This window comes from Cervus elaphus, chromosome 18 (assembly GCF_910594005.1).
Source record: "Cervus elaphus chromosome 18, mCerEla1.1, whole genome shotgun sequence".
In the NCBI taxonomy this organism is placed as follows: Eukaryota; Metazoa; Chordata; class Mammalia; order Artiodactyla; family Cervidae; genus Cervus; species Cervus elaphus.
This window is the reverse complement of record NC_057832.1, coordinates 26,104,143-26,122,089: the sequence shown is the minus strand read 5'-3', so window position 1 is coordinate 26,122,089 and position 17,947 is coordinate 26,104,143. Positions and strand designations below refer to the sequence as shown.

Here is a 17,947-nt window from a genome sequence, read left to right as displayed (position 1 = left end):
AGCCAAATCTTTTCAGTGAGAGGTGCTTTGGAAATGAAGACTATGCTGCTGGCAAATTACTTCTCAAAGCAGTTCGTTTTTGCTTTTGAGCCACCACGTGGCCTACTCTATTTAGGTAACTGGGAAAAACATCAACACTCTTTTGCTCTGTAAATAAAGAGTAGAACATTTTTTAAAAAATTTTCCTGCAACTTCCTTTGTGGTGATTTCATTAACGCAAACTTATTTTTGTAAATAAGTCTTAGGCATAAAATGATGACATGGGGACACTGTCTTCTCTTTTTAAGATGCTCATAGCTGGGAACAGAACAAAGACTTGGAACTTGAGACATCACGTTTCTTAGCTTGTGATGGAAAGCGTGTAAATTAAATGTCAAGAAGAAACCAGGCTGTGGAAATCTAATCCAGTCAGTGTACCTCCAACCCGAGAGCTGAATTCATCCTTGTCAGGTAAGATGCTAAAAGCCCAGTCTTTCCAAAAACAAAGTGAACTGTTCCAGTTTTACTAATAACTTTATTTAAATAAGAAGACACAGGAACTTCTATACTGAAAAAATACAAAACAAAAGCCACACATTTCCTTGTGTAAAGCCATATTGTATGGTAACTCGAATACTGTTCAGCGCAGTGTAGAATTAAACAGTACAACTATATACAAAATTTAAACAATCTCTGACAAATTTCTACAGCTGGATGTAGGATACATTTGAGCTCAACAACTTCTGGGAAATTTACATGGCAAAGCATAAGCTTTAACACATTTGGTTCAAAACTTTAATATATGCTAAGAACAAATGTACAACACAATATTTAGTTTTCTCATGAGAAAATAAAAGCACGTCACTATAAATATCGTACATCAGATTTCATTACCAAAAAAAAGCATATTCAGTCCATCGTTCAGAAATTGATATTGATACTATTGCATCTTATTTGGACAAAAGCAGAGTATAAGATCAACACATTATGTAATGCTAAACCAGATATCAGAAGTTAATGGAGCTCATATTTATCTTACAGAACTAATAATTTTCTGCCTTTAACCATAATCTACAAAATATAGTATTTTCATCAAGGCCTGAGATTATTAGGGTTAAAGGTGTCTTCTGCTGAATCGATTGTTTTAAAAGGTTCCCCTGTTAAATGGTAAAAGTAAACTGAGTCCTTTCCCATGCCAGTCTCCTACTATATAACACTGACTAATTTAAAGGAGCCAGAATGCACCTTCTGGAGAGAATATTACTGCAAACTTTGGTGGACAGAAGATAATTGGGATCATGACAAAATAATACACTGAACACATACACATACATATACACACACATATATATACCATTTCTTAAAAAAATCAATGGTGTTGCTTTCTTCTTTATCACATCTTCCTTCTTCAACCTCCTTATAAAATAAAACAAAGAAAAACCCAGGAATGACTGAAAGGAACTGAAACGTTCCTGTAACTGTAGGCACCTTGTTCCCCTAATTCTTAAGAAAATTGTGCCATACACTTCAGGTGCAGATGAAACAACTGTTTTATTGAACTGAAAGCAATGAAACAAAAACACAGAAACTTCTCTCCGCTTTTGAACATACTCTGTGCTGCAGAAAACAATGTCACAAGTTGGGCTCTTTTGCTGACCAATCAGGAACATCTAGGGCTCTCTTCACACTTCAAGAAGTTAGGTCAAGTCTGCAGGTTCAAGGCTCTTTACTTGGGTTTATGGTCTACTCCATGCTTCCAAAATATGAACAGAAGTATTCATGGTATTATTATGAGAGGCTTAAATGAAACAGCTCCACACTACTTACACTTGCAAGTCACCAGATAACCTATTTTGAATTCTGACGCTCACATTGCTCTCTCTACATTAAAACAACTCATGCACCTGAACTGCTTGAGGAAAATAACCAAAGTGTGTCATTTCTTAACCTGCAGATTCAAGAATTTCCAACAGAGAAACGAAAGGTGACTATGCCTTTAGATAGATCAGTAGCATTTCATAACCCTGATGGCCAACATAAACAAAACACCTCAGCCATCCTCTGGGAAAATGACACCTAGACATTCTTGTCTTTAACATCCACACACACACTGGGGGAATGTTTTGTACAGCCTATACCTGATACTTTATTCACAACATTGTATCAGTCATTAACTGAGCAACACCCAGAACTTGTTTTAAAAAAAAAAAAAAAAAGCCACATTTACACATGTTGAAACAGTGAATGCAACAGTTGTTTTACTTGTAACCATGTGACAAAAGTGATGTCAGACACCACGGATTTGCTGGTTCTCCTCGCGTTCACCCATGTCCAGGATTTCTGTTCTCCTAGGGCTGAATGCACTTCTTATTCTAAGAATGTGGAATGTAATGAGGAAAGGGAAATGCATAAAAGAAGAAAAGGCAAAAGAGTGCTGTTCCCTCTTTAGCTTTTTAGCTGTGAAATAGTTAATATCCCAATATGATATACATTCCAAGTTACCTGAGTTTAGACTTCAACTGAAGTACCTGAAGCTAGGCCATAGGGTGGGCCCTGTGCAACTGTTGTGGCCATTTATTTATTTTTTGCATTGTATGTATTACAGAAGTTAGAAACAAACACCTGGATCAATTGTAAACATAATCCTGAAGTACAGTATTTTTCCATAGGACAAAACACAGCAAGACATTTTCCATTTAGACAGGCAACTTTCTGATATAGAGCTTATTTATACTGAAGATTTGGGGACAAAACAAGGACACAGTACTAATCTGTCAAACATACTATGAAATGCATAGTCTCCACTTTGAATGCTGAATGATACACACATTTTGCAAGCATTACTGCTTTCCACAAAAACTGCTGAATAGGAGTTCCGTCCCTGCCAAGGTAAGTGTTGAGATACTTGATGACTCTGATTAAGTATTCTGTTGGTGGTGGTGGTGTCGGAAAGTTGGTCACTCCATGCAGATAGGTGTCTGAGATCTAGTTCCTAACACGTGGAACACAGGGTGGAGGCCAGCTCCCCCCTCACTCTAGATGACCATGTAGTTGTGAGCGGAGATGTGGTCCTCACCCGGCAGCTCCTGCAGGAACTGCTGCTGCTGGGATGGCTGCGGGACAGAGGCCTCAGCGGAGCCCGCTATGCTGGTGTCGTCGGAAAGGGACGTGAAGGAAACGCGGGAGGAGAGCTGCTCGACGGTCAGGGTGGCCAGAGCCGAGCTCGGGCCCGAGTTAGGAGAGTTCTTGAGCATCAGGTCGGAGGCAGGGAGGAGAGGGCCTAGGAGCTTTACAGGACAGAAAGCTGATCCGGTTGGGATGAAATTAACCTTGTTTTTGTCAGGACATGAAAAGAGAGGGGCTGAGATAGGCTGACGAGACCTAAAACCATAAAACAAAATTAGGTTTTACAATCATTAAAAAAGTCAAGTATTTTCCAAATTAACTGGAGTTCTCTAAAACGGCTAAAATGTGAATGGCAGGGAATGGATTCAGTGTACACAGAGGGATAAACATCTTCCATAGCACAAGTCAGCTGGCATACTACTGACGTACACAGCACCGAGGTGATATTGAAAACAAAAGGATTCTCTACAGGATTGGGCAGACAGAAATGTTTCTGAGATTAGTGCTCTCATTTCTTTAGAAACGTGGATTCTGCAATGTCAAAATGACCTCTTCTGCTAAGTACATGGGAGAGGGATTACCCCATTGGATATTTGGTTTTAAGTACTTCCTCCTTTTTCTGTATCTCTATACATACTTCTAATAATACCGATCAGGAAAAATAAGAAAAAAGTTTCGGTAGCATCTTGTAGAGCCAGTCAGCCCAGCAGAGCAGTGTCCACAAGCCCTTCATCTCCCCCCGTTCCCGGGAACTACACCGTCACCTCGTGTAAGACTGGTCTCTGTCCCCTTGGAGGTCACAGGAGCGCAGCGGCCTCCAGCGGGCAAGCCTGCACTGGGGCAGGGGAGCGAGCGAACCCAGGAGCTGCACACTCTTTTATTTTGAGCTGTTCTGCCAAGTATTTATAGCATCAGTCTCTCTTCCCTTGAAGTTTTCTATTTTATACATACTGAACTTCCAAAAAGAATAAAAAAAATCTGAGCAGGAAGTCTGAATTCAATGAATGCACACGTTAGATGCGTCTACGGGGGGGGGAGACAGCCCCTCTGGCGCGTGGGGCCGCTGTCGTGAAGCCTACGCACATGTGGGTGTTCACCGTGCTGCTAGAGCTGTGGGTTTTCTTCAGCCACCTAATTAACAGAGCTTGTGAAAGGAAAATTCTTAAAGATTCAAACTTGATCTTTTAGGTAGTGGGGATGAATTTCCAAGTTTCTCTGTGTTAGCGTATTTCCAGCACACAGACTTAATTTCTCCTTAAGTCAGATCTCTTTGGCCTACCGAATTCTCTTTCCATAATTTGCTTCTGAAACATATTATCAGCTGGACGGAGTAGTTGATTCATCTGTAATCAACTGGTCTCAGTAAAAAGCTTTACAGCTTTGCAGATCCCAGCTGATAGAAAAGACATTACTTACGCCATTTCCTCAAAGACCTTCACTCGCTCACATCCCTCTGGGGGCTCCCGTTTGAACATGTAGCTGTTGTTTGGTTTGGGAGATGAAGCATACTTGGGTAGCGGTGAGCTACTCCCACTGTCTGTAAATTTAAAGCAGTTATATTAACTAGTGATTGAAAGTTCTTTTAAATTAAATGTGATTTCCAAACAAGCAGCCTTTTGCACAATTTATCCACTGTTGCCCCTTGGCTTCCACCACAGAGCTTCCTTTATTGCAAAGCTATTTCTAACATCCTTGTGTTGTACATTTCTTATAAATAAAAGCTTCAATGCAACAGAAGTCTGCCATACCACAGAACATAAAAAAGCTGATAGTCTGGTCCAGAAAACGGCATTTTGAGTAAAGCAGAGCTGTAATCCTGAAAATAAACACATTATTATGTATTTCAAAAAGGTAAACAGATGGGGTAATATGTATAAGCCATGCAGAAGAATTGTAAGAGATTAGGATACAGGGTTCTCTATATTTTCTCACTGTTCAACTGATTTAATTGAATATCTTAATTTGTGGTATAATCTTCATTACAAAAGTTGTTAGCAGAAATGTTACTAAGTACTATGACATGTATGCAGTGAAAAACAGGCTAATTACACAATATACTTTCCCTTGGCCCACAAATGAAAAAGGTAATGCTCAGAACCCTGCCTTTAAAATGTCTATATAAAAGAACTTTTTGGGGCACTATTTGTGTATTTTTGCTGCTGGAAGCATGAGAAATCGAAAAGCATCTTCGTATTTTTGACCAAAAAGAAACGGTCTATTCATGAAAAGCCATAAAACCTATATGCAATTTCTTCCTTTCCTACCTGGCAAACGATTTTGGAAATTCAAATCCACCAAAATGTGTCATTATCTTTTTAAGATGCCAAGTTTTAAAGTCAGTAACATACCTGTATAAATACAGTAGTCCTATTTAAACAAATTCTGACTTAAAGCAAAACCAATCCTCAATGCTAAAATACTAAGCACATGACCTACTGAGGATGTATTATTTTCAGACATATTTTGAAAGATGGCATTAGCACCATAATTACAGGTGTCACAATTTTGATAAGTTGCTTCAGTTTAAGATTCAGGGCACAGTCCAACATTCATAATCTGAGTAACAGGTTTTTTTTTTAATCATTTATGAAGTATAGTACATGCTTAGAAAGTAGACCCTTGAGGCACACTTGAAGTGTACCTGGTGAATAATTCAAAGAGCATCTATCCAAGTCGTGGGGGTGCAGATGTGTGCTTGTAGTTGTACACGGCAGTATCTCTGGCTGGAAAATCATTGCCTGCAAATAACAAGGCCACATTATTGGGAAACCTAAGAGAACCAGACAGTTTCTCCATCACTACTGTTACACATGTCCATACAGATCATGTATAGTCTCTTGGAAGGAATGAAGTTTCGGAATTAAACTCGGTTTCTTCAGACTTAAGGATTTTTTCAGATTCAGCATTTTTTTTTTTTTCTTTTTAAACTGCTTGAACAAATGGGAAGGGAGGACAAGGAATGTTTTTTCTCTTAGGGAGCTGCAAAACATCACGAACCTGACTAGAATCTGGGCTTCCTGCTCCTTGAGCTAGGCTAGACAAAACGACTGGTCTACCTCATAGTCTACCGCGAGACCTTGAATTCAGTGTGACCTTGCTTTACTATCCAAATGACCAGCCTTGCCGAGGACCTACATGAGAAAGTAGCTGTGTCATCCGGCGCCCCGTGGAGAGGGCTGGTGGCGACATGCCCCACTGCCTGCAGGATAGGCTCAAAACCACGGGCTCGATCCTTTCACTTGCCTTTTCTGCCATCAGCAGAGGTGTGACCATGTCTGCAGTCAAGCAGCCACCCTATTATCATGTAAGGAAAGTCATCCTGGCCACAGTCTTTTGTGTCTTATTTCTTGCCACATCATCAGACCTACTACATGATTTCTCTCATAACCTCATTGATGGTTTCAAGGGACCTTCCCAGAATGGAAAGCTAGCTGTTGAGCTGGAAGCTGGATAATCTGCAAAACTGTCTTCCTATTAACAATATACAGTGAATTAGATAGTAAATGGTTTTTCTTCTTAAAAATTTTCTAGTATCAGAGGCTTATATTTCTACAGAGTTTACCTACTTAAAAATTCTTTTTTGGGAGGGGGGAAGGTGATAAATATTTAAAGAAACACAGTATACTGCTGTCCCAGAAAGATGGTATTCAGTGTTATTATATTACCTTGCATTTTCAATAAAAACTATTTGTAGAAAATACACATGCACAAACGCACACACACACACACATATATCCAATGTTTGGTGCTGGAAAGACAAAGCTTGAAAGAAAAAATATTGGTGCCATAAACAGATTTCTTAAATCTGTTTTCTTCCCCCCCTAAGGTAAATATGCAATCTGATAGAGCATAAACAGGAAAAAGGAACAGAAATAACTTTCTGTGATTTTAGCTCTGTGACTAGCTGCAGAGTTCTATAACCTTCAACACAGCTGCCCCTGTAAGTTTCTATTATAACTACAGGAATTACCATTCCTAACTAAAATTCTGTGATTTGGGGGAGGGACAGTTAGGGAATTTGGGACTGACATGTGCACACTGGTACATTTAAGATGGATAACCAGCAAAGAAGAGGGCTTCCCTGGTTCAGACAGTAAATAATCCACCTGCAATGCAGGAGACCCAGGTTTGATCCCTGGGTTAAGAAGAACCCTTGGAGAAGGGGATGGCAACCCACTCCAGTAGTCTTGCCTGGAGAATTCCATGGACAAAGGAGCCTGGCGGGTTACGGTCCATAGAGGTCACAGAGTCAGACACGACCAAGCAACTAGCACTTAACACTTTCAACCACCAATGAAGACCTACTGCATAGCACAGGGAACTATGCTCAATATTACGTAAGAACCTAAATGGGAAAGGAGTCTGAAAAAGGACAAATACAAGTCAATCACTTTGCCGTGCACCTGAGCCTATCGCAACATTGTTAATCAACTGCACTCCACTATAAAAATGCTCTTAAAAATAGGTTCTAACATACAAAAGAGGGCACTGTACCAAAATGTTTTTTGCTTTATAAATGGCATGCTTTAAAAACAACTCCCATGAACAACTCATTATACCCATTGCAGACTTAGTTGTCTAACTTCTGCAGGTAGAAGCCTGTGTTGAGTTTGATAGCCACATTTCAGTAACTAAATGTGAGGTGAGCATGTCTGCTCAGGAGATTCAGGATGAAGTCTCATGGTAGTCTGTACTCAGTCCCTTTTGTTCACAGCATGATACATTTTCTCATTCTGTAATCCCATGTTAAGACAGTAACTAGACATGTTACTGAGATTAAGTTAAATGTTACCTTATGTTCTTATAACTGCATAAGCCATATGAATTATGAAATTAAATGTGATGAATATGATTATATGTCTGCATTCACAACAGTTTCATCTATATTTATAACAGATTCATCCAGATCTGGAAACATTTTATTGACTATTTTGTTATAAAAGATTATACTTAAGCATGTACCATACTTACAATTAAAATATAAGTAGTATTTTTAAACACATGATAATGAACTAATAAAGCTTGGAAAAATTAAAGATATTATTGAAGCCTGAAATTCCATATAGAAACAAAACTCATTAAACTTTGTGTTTTTGCAGTTTTCTGAATTTCTGCTTATATATAGCCTCATTACTTCTGGTGTGTTAAGTTGTATGACCCACAATTCTAGTATTAAAGATTGTAGATATAAAGTTGCTTCATTTATGTAGGAAGGTATGTAAAATCTCTGCCATGGTTCTACTCTAGCCCTAAGTCTTTACATGTGCTTTATCTGCTACTATCAGATTACTTTATCAAATTAAATAAAATTAATTCTAATATAAACAGTATAATTACAGGGTGGTGGTTCTCAACCCTAGTTTCACATTAGACTCATCAGAAGATGTTTTAAAAATACTAATAAATGCCAGTGTTGAAACCTCATCCCTATAGAGGTTCTGATTTAATTAGTCTGGGGCCCCTTTCCCAGGCATGTGCTGTCCCCACCCCCCATTTTTTCTGGTATAGCTCCCAGATGCCTTTGAAGTAAAGCCAACTTTGAGGACCAGTTATGAAAAGCACTGGTGTGGAGTCAGGCCACCTCACTTCTATCTAGGCCTAACTGTATGGCCAAGGAACAGTGTCTTCCTTTGTGCTTTGATATATAAGATAGGAATAACTACTGATATGATGGCTGTGAAAAAAACCCGTGTACCTGAAACATAGCAAGTTCTCAATAAATATTGCTACAATAGTAGAAAGAAGACATCATTACCAATTTACCAATTAAACAAATGTGCACCATTCAGAAATTAAATGCCTATTCCACTCTGTTGGCAGAAGAGAGTAACAGAAATGTCCTTTTTAATAGATCTGCACACTAACTTTATTATGATATATAAAAGATGGAATCTTTTAGCATACGGAGATTTATCATTCTGAAATTTAACAACTAAGGCCTAAAGTATACAGATTCTATAGATTCCTCTACAAAGAAAATATTTATTATATGTGCAGCAAGAGTCAGTAAATATAATTATTAATTTAATTCTAGTATGAAAATAACTTCTTTTACAGAAGATGTGGTACATATATATGATGGACTATTACTCAGCCATAAAAAAGAATGAAACAATGCCACATGCAGTAACATGGATAGACCTGACTTGGAGGACACTATGTTAAGTGAAAGAAGTCAGAGAAAGACAAATTCTGTAGGACATCACTTATATGTGGAATCTAAAAAAGTACAACAAACTAGTGAATATAACAAAAAAGAAGCAGATTTATAGGTATGGAGAATAACTAGTGGTTACCGGTGGAGAAAGGGAAACAGGGAGGGGCAACAGAGGGGCAGGGAAATAAGAGGCACAAACTACTAGGTATAAAATAAGCTGCAAGAATATACTGTACAATGGGGATATAGTTAGTATTTTACAATAACTATAAGCATAACCTTTAATAATTGTGAATGTTATATACCTATAACATATAACAGTACACAGTAACTATGCTTCAATTTTAAAAAATTACTTATTGTGCATTAGGAAATGAAATTTATCAGTGGTAGTGTGATTTGATGGCCTAACGGAATCAATAGAAACAACTGTATAAGCATGTTTTGATGACAAACTTTTGGCCCTAGTTGGCATTACCTATTGTATTGAACACTTGCGTTTTCAGTGAACTCCAAGATCAAACTGTGAAAGAGCAAGCAAGGAGAACATTTGACTTTTACAAATAGTTTCTAAGATTTCTCCATAATTTCAAAGTCAACCTTTTACGTGAAGGTTTGTTGTTGTTTAGTCGCTAAGTTGTGTTCGACTCTGTTGCAACCCCATGGCTTCTCTGTCCATGGGATTTCCCAGGCAAGAATACTGGTGTGGGTTGCCACTTCCTTCTCCAGGGGATCTTCCCAACTTCCCAGGGATTGAACCCATGTCTCCTGCATTGGCAGATGGATTCTTTACCACTGAGCCACCAGGGAAACCCTTATGAGAAGGTTACACAATTAAAAAAGAAAAAACAACACAGCTATAGACAGCTAAGATCTTTCTTAGATCAGCATATAGCAAAAGGTAAGGAGGAAAAAATTAACATCATAACCCTTGTCACTTGTATTTTTGAACTTTGTTCTCAAATAAGACTGTGTTTTGAATTAACTGGGACTTAATTTGCATTCCAAATGTTAGACCCATGTTTTACATTTTATTCTGCATTCACTGAATTGATAATTTACAAATTAAGCAAACAAACTCTAGTTGCTCCTTTGTTTTTGTGTACTCACAATACACAAGAGCTGCTTTTGCAAACATAATCCTGACAGGCAGCACAACACTGCTTAGTATTGTCTTCAAATGTGACTTGGCGTCATCAACATACTAACGAGTCACTCAGACTTGTTCACGAATGTGAACAAATCACTCCGAATTTATCTGACATGGCAGTTAAAAATGAAAGCAAATCACCCTATTGAAGACAGTCTTCAAACCAATTTATAGACTAAAATCATGCCTCTTATTAATCACAATGGTAAAACTAAACTGAAAATAAATTTCAGATTACCCAGAATATTTTATATCTGGAAAAGTAATGTAATGAAGGATCTTAGGAGAGTTCTTCTGATAGAACCTTAGTTTTCACATTCTTGAGCTTTTTAGATGAACAAATTTCCAGGGACATCAGTTTTCAAAAACCTGAAACACAGTGTTTCATATTAAAGTGCTCCTAAAGTGTCCTACAGAGGGAAAAATGAAAACTTCTAATAAAAGTTTCAATATAATTTTAACAGAGGGAAAAATGAAAACTTCTAATGAAAGTTTCAATATAATTTTAAATGTGCACTTATATATTTACAGAGCAAAAGAGAAGGCAAAACAAAATGCTATGTATCAATATTAGGTGAAAGTTCAGTATTTCTCCTCTCTCCTCATTCCTGCTTAAAGGGAAATGGCATTATAACATCTCTAAGCAGATAACCAAATATAATGTTAAACTTATATAATAGTCACCTGAAAGCCTATTCCTTCTCTGACATTCACTGCCTTATTCACAGTGGTAATTGTTTTCCCATGTTCCAAGCTAGAACTTTGTTAGAACTCTGCCTTTATCCTCATTTTTCTAACCCCTCACCTTGTACATCTAATCAACCACCAAATGCTGCTGCTGCTTCTTCAGTCTATTTCTTTCAATTCCTCTGCCCATGCTGTCCCTCCTCATCTTTGCCCTACACTTGTGGGTTCCCAACTAGAGTGCACTGAACAATCTGCTGACATGCAGGAAGAAAACTGGAGAACATTTATGTGTATTTACTTTTTACCCCTAAAAGTAAGAAAACTTTACTAATACATATTTTGTATATGGACTGAACCATGTACTTAGATAACTCAGAAATATATAAATTCACATTACAGGTATAGATTAAAAACTGCTGAAAAAAGTGTGTAATGAGCCAAGTTTGGAGACTCAGGACTAGACTATTAAAACAGCATCTTATCTCCTCCTCTTAAAGCCTCTCTCCACTTCTGTAGCTTTATCCTTAGAGCCGGTCATGTCCTTTAGCTGACAAAGTTCTTTGCTCGGTTGTCTGTCTATTTCAGCGAGGCTCAAGACCCTTCTGAAGCAGCGACCTTCCTACCTGCGTCTCCACCCTCACTGCCTTCTCCTCCCTGCCACTTACCCTGGGCTCCAGCCATACGACTTTGTACTCTTCTCCACACACCAGGCTCTTTCACAGCTGAATGACTGTGAAATGGTCATTCCTCTTGCAAAGGCGGCAACAAGTAGTGTGAAGTTCCTACAAAGATCTCTGTTGGCCTCTGGACTCCATAGACTTTAGGAAAGCTAACTTCATTTCTCTAGGCCTTAGGCTCCCCATTCTTAAAATAATGACACTGTCCCTACTCACAGGATTGTGGTAATATTACAGGAGATAAAAAAGGTAAAGGCACCTGAGCACCTTTAATCATCATAACAATCCTATGAGGCAGTGCCGTCACTTCCCTTAAATTACAGGTCAGAAAACCAAGATACAGAGAACCTGAGTAACTTGCCCAGAGACACACAACTAGTAAGTGGAAGAGCAGAGATTCAATGGCTGCAGCAGAGTCAGAGTCCGTGACCATCAAGCTATCTGCATCACTGTTTTGATCTATCTCAACTGTAGTGTCCTCATGAGACTAGATGATCAAGTTCCAATCTAACATTCTAGGCTCCTACTTAAGAGTCTTAGAGCTTCGGCAACAGCTTCACTGGGTCTGCCTTCTATTACAAAGGCACGGGGCAAAGAATGGCTTCAATGCTTTCTATTTCTTCTTAGAGGAACATAAAAGATAACAGCAAGAAAAAATTCAACAGATTCTCCTTTCCTCTAGTCTACTTGATACCCTACTTTTTCCCTAGTCATGATCAGAGTATAAGAAGTGATAGATTTTAGCAAAGTTACTTTCTTTTCTGTAATTTCAATAGGAAATCTGAACTTTATGGCTTCTTTCTCGCCAAAGACCTGTCATCACTGTTAGCATAACCTAGAGTGGTTACTCTTTATTGTCTTTTTTTGGGTAGTAGGGAGGATTATCCTACTCTTCCCAAACATCCCAAAACCTAACATATATAATTAACTTAAAGAAAAGGATTCTATTGTTTTAAACAATATATTCTTTAAAAAATGGACATACCATGAAGAAAGAATACTCAAAAAATCTCCACTTAAGCATTACTCTATACTAACGCTAGGCAGCACTCTAGTTGTTGAGGATAAAGTAATGAGAAAATTAAAGTTACCTGCTCTTGATGGAGCTTATATCCTAGTAAATAGATAACTGGAGATTAAGTGAAATTATATATGCATCCATGCTCACTGGTGTCCAAGTCTTTTGCAACCCCATGCACTGTAGCACGCCAGGCTCCTCTGTCCATGGGATTCTCTAGGCAATAGTGGAGTGTATTGCTATTCCCTTCTCCAGGGGATCTTCCCGACCCAGGGATGGAAATTATATACATCAAAATTATATATGCAGGCATATAAATAAATTTTGGTTTGCTTTTGTTTTAGACTCTAGGTTGTAAATGCCAGAACTGAACTGTATACTTACTAATAATTTTGAATTAAGAACAGTAAGTCATCTACAGAAAGTCAGCAGAGCAACTGTAAACATTCCAGAAAGAGTGGGGAAAGGCATTTACTGGATGCTTAAGCACATCAGATAATGTAAATACACATAATTTCAGATGCAATCCTGAAAAAGCAAAACAGGGAAGATGAACTGAGGGACGTCATTCTCCAGAAGTTCAGTTTTTAACCTATGGAATAACTCCTTTGTTGGAGCAAGAGTTCTACACTCTTTGTAATTTTACCACGGAGGGGTTCTTCTAGGATAGTAAGCACTTAGAATCATGTGGGGATAACCTTTTAATCGAGAAACAGATCAAGGCTCAAACAAAGTGATTTTCAAGGTGTAGTGGCTAAAACAAATATATCTAACCTATTTTCACAACATAAACCACAAAGAAAAGTGCCACAAAATCTGGGCCGATGAGGCTGTCTAGAAGATGGAGGGTTAAAGTATGTTAAAGGCAAACATCAAAGAGTGTTAAGAAACAGAGCTCTAAAGATGACTGCAAATAGAGTTTAAAATGTATACAGAAAGGAATAAGACGTCAAAGAGAGTCTTTTTCAAAAGTCTGGCCAGGGTCAGCCCTAGACCCTGAAAAGATAATACTGTTTCTTTCTTTCCTGCAACTATGGACTTCTCAGTCCTAACACCCAAAGTTTAGAAATATTAATGAGTTAAATCATGGTATGAGTTAAACAGATTGACGTGCACTGGCCCTTGGAAACTCCATCCACATAATATACATTGTTCCTGTGGGAAAACCCAGTTTAAGTTCCAAGTAGCCAATTTATGGAATCTTGGAATACAACTCCTGGTGGTTGGCCTCAGTAGAATGGTTCAGTTGACTTCATGATTAGAATAATCAATGTTTCCATAATATCTTGCAAAACTGCAGAATTTTATAACTGCCTAAGTGAATTGTGCCAAAGATCAGCTATAAGTGGCAGAATGAAGTCTAGATTTTGTGACTTGGTTCCAATAAGAAAAGCTGGCAGAGCTGCTGAAAGAACGAGTATCTGACACGGCCATTTACAGTATATAAATGGCTGTTTTTCTCCCTTGCATTTTGGGCGTGATAAGGTAGAATTTAGGCTAACTAATCATAGGGTATATCCTGCAGATGTGAACTCTTATTCAGGATCCCTGAATTCTCCACACAAATCATTATGTACAACTGTGGCTGTTACTAGGCTAGTTAGCCAAGCAACTTTACACATGATAGCTGGCTGCCTTCAGCCTTTAAGTCACTGGAAAAATCTGTCCCCAAACCACCCAACTCAAAAAACTAAAACCTGAAAATAGTCTCTTAAAGACTAGATTTTTCTTAATAGAGTGTTTTCGTCTTGGCACTGCAATTGAAAGAACCAAAGAAAAACCAACATGCTAATCAACTAAAATTATTTTATAGGTCTCAAAGTATACATGTGTCATGGAGAAAAACAGATGTTAGGGATAAGCAGAAATAACAAAGTCAGGAAAAGGATAAGTATATAGCAGATGAACACTAGAAAAATAACCACACCAGCCCACCTCTCATTAGAGCAATATGCTCACATGCCTGTCCCTCTCCCGTGTGTGCATGCCAGTTCTGGATGTCTAACCTAGCTATTCCACACACCAACTACAGAAGAGGTAGGTACTCCAAATCAATCCAAACCTGTTAGAAATCTGTAGCTTCCCTTTTTTCTTTACAGGAAATAAATACAAAGAAACAAAAGATCAATTTAAGCTTTACTGTGGAAAAGTGTTTTTGTAGTGTTAAAGCTGTAAGCCAGAATTAGTATTGTAAAAAATTGGGCTGTTCATAGAGAAGCAATGAGTTAGAGATTATTCTATAGTTTGAATGACTTAAATATGTAAGTTTCAGGAATTGCAAAACTGACAACTCCCTCTCCTTTGTACCTTTAGTATTCTGAACATACTTGTGTAATAGTGTATATTTGTTAACGTTACTATTAATCCTTATTAGAGTATAAAGCTCTTAAAAATAGGTATCACATCTTCCTCTTATCTATTTTTCCACTCTCCAGTACAGTCCCTGACATACATTAGATGCCCAAGAAACATATCTTGAATAAACCAGAAGCATAAACTCAGCTGAAATACATAAACCTCCACTCCCAATCCTAAAATACATGTATGATACAGACACATATACATACATATGTAAAAGAGACAGATGCTTTTTAATCTTCCTTCACAAAGAAGGTAGTTGATTTGAGACCTAGAAACTGACCACTGTAATAGGTCACACAGTTTTCCAGAAAACAGTAATATAAACTTGATCTTAATTGCAAAGTAATGCCTCAAAGCTACATTGGTAAGTACATTAAGAAACTTATGTCATGAGGTCTTAAATTTCCAAACTGAGGTAGTTTTGTAGAAAATGGAAAAGTGTCTTAACTGATTCTGCAATCTCCTTAGTTTCTAAAGAAATTTTTTTTAAAAAGACTATTAGTCACACCCAACACTATTTATTGAATGTTTACTACATACCAGGAGTTATGCTAAGCACTTTGTTCCAATATCTCATTTAACCCCAACAGTGGTATGAAGTATGAAAACACGTACGATCACCCTGTTTTACTAAGAAAACAATTTTTTTTTTAAACTGTTGGCCTTAAGAAATGATCTGGACAAGTGTTCTCATTTTACATTAAAAAAAAACAACACACAAGAGGAACAGAGCGTTAACAGGCAGATATCTGGTAAAAAGAATAAAAGGGGATAGAAAAAAAATATACAACCAAAGGCAAAGTCTTAGGAAAAAGTCTAACTTCCCTAAAAAATCATCAGAATTCAGATTATTATACTATCTCAGAGAGATACATGTGTTCCTATGTTCACTGTGGTATTATTCACAATATCCAAAACATGGAGACAACCTAAGTGTCCATGAACAGATAAATAAAGAGAATGTGGTTCTAAGTGGCTGTGAGACTGCCTCATTGAATACAGTCCCATAGAGGCTGAGAAGGCAACCTCACAAACTTAGCTAACCAAAATGGAACTCATCTATCAATTTCCTAATACATCTCCCTTTTGGTTCAGCATCTCAGTTATCCACAGTATTATACTTAGAAGAAAACAAAACTTCAGAATTTACTGCCTAGCCTTGTATCACTGTTATTTTTATTTTTCCTTTTAACCCAACTACAAGTGCTAATAAGTAGCAAAAGTGATCTGCACTTATCCTTTTTACTGGTATAACAAAAAATACAGGTTTTGGAATCAATCAGACAAGATTTGCTCCACCATTTACCACCTGTGCATCCTAAAACAAGTTATGATTATTAACCTTCAAAACAAACCCTCCTACTAGAGGCAAGGTGTCTTCTTGTTTGATTTATTATGAAACATCCATATAGAAATGTGAGGAATTGACTGAAGTGTCTGCTGCGGTAGGACACCTTAGTGTATTGGAAGTTCCCTAGTCTGATGTTCTATGAAACAGACTTTCCACTTGAAGCAGAGAGACGCCTAACTAAGGTTCTGCTTTCAATACATTCTTAATGGAGGAAGAGAACCCCAAGGCTTCCAGTAACAAAAGGGTGAAATGAAAGGGGGGAACTGTTGATATCCACCCACAGAAATAAAAGCAGATGACCAAGTCCAAGGTAGCTTCCCTCTAAAATCTCAGCAGAGAGTCAGGTATAATGATGACTGAAATAAGCCAGACCAAAGGAACACAGACTGTATCATTTCATTTCTGTGAAATCCAGTAATGGGGGGAAATTAGACTATAGTGATGGAAGTGAGAACAGTGGTTACTTCCAGGCAGAGAGGAGAAGGATTCTGTCTGGAAAGGGAGCTAGAGAGCCTTCTGGGATGCAAAAAATGTCCTGTATCTTGATCCAAGAGGTGGTTGCATGAGTGCAAACATGTGTAAAACTTCAGGGGGCTTAGCACTTAATATCTGGGCGCTTTAAATGTATTAATACCTCAAAACAAACTGAGAGGACTGGGGGTCAAGCCGGGACAAGGCCCATAAAATCCTGTAAGATTTTGTAAACTTTATTTTTTACATGTTTTAAAATTTTTGTTGCCTATGATCTGTTTCTCTGTGGTGAGAAGCAGTAAATGTGTTACAAAGGAAGCTCAGTATTCCTTGTAAGTCACTAGGAAGGTGGAAGTGGGACAGTCTTTGGGACCTTCTGTGCCTGAGGGGCCAGAAACTGAAAGGAGAGTGAACACTGGTGGGCAAGTGCCTGACACCAGGACAGGGGCACGTAACAGGGAGGGAGGGCCTGACATCAGGACAGGGGGATGTGACAGGGAGGGAGGGAGGGCCTGACACCAGGACAGGGGGACGTGACAGGGAGGGAGGGCCTGACACCAGGACAGGGGGACACGGGCAGGGAGGGTGGGAGGGCCTGACACCAGGACAGGGGGACGTGACAGGGAGGGAGGGCCTGACACCAGGACAGGGGGACACGGGCAGGGAGGGCCTGACACCAGGACAGGGGGACATGACAGGGAGGGAGGGCCTGACACCAGGACAGGGGGACACGGGCAGGGAGGGCCTGACACCAGGACAGGGGGACATGACAGGGAGGGAGGGCCTGACACCAGGACAGGGGGACGTGACAGGGAGGGCCTGACACCAGGACAGGGGGACATGACAGGGAGGGAGGGCCTGACACCAGGACAGGGGGACGTGACAGGGAGGGAGGGCCTGACACCAGGACAGGGGGACACGGGCAGGGAGGGCCTGACACCAGGACAGGGGTACACGGGCAGGGAGGGAG

The 17,947-nt window shown here is 38.9% G+C and overlaps 1 protein-coding gene across 2 annotated transcripts in view; it reads right to left on the bottom strand.

The window, feature by feature from the left end:
• Positions 1 to 494: 494 nt before the first annotated feature.
• The window catches only part of GLCCI1 (glucocorticoid induced 1), a 113,882-nt gene continuing 96,429 nt past the window's right edge, over positions 495 to 17,947 (bottom strand). For both annotated transcript variants that reach the window (XM_043873022.1, XM_043873023.1), the window contains exons 7-8: positions 4,522 to 4,642; positions 495 to 3,360 (exon numbers count right to left, since the gene is read on the bottom strand). In XM_043873022.1, the coding sequence (XP_043728957.1) occupies positions 3,015 to 3,360; positions 4,522 to 4,642 (467 nt within the window). In that variant the 3' untranslated portion in view covers positions 495 to 3,014. The remainder of the gene's footprint in view (positions 3,361 to 4,521; positions 4,643 to 17,947) is intronic.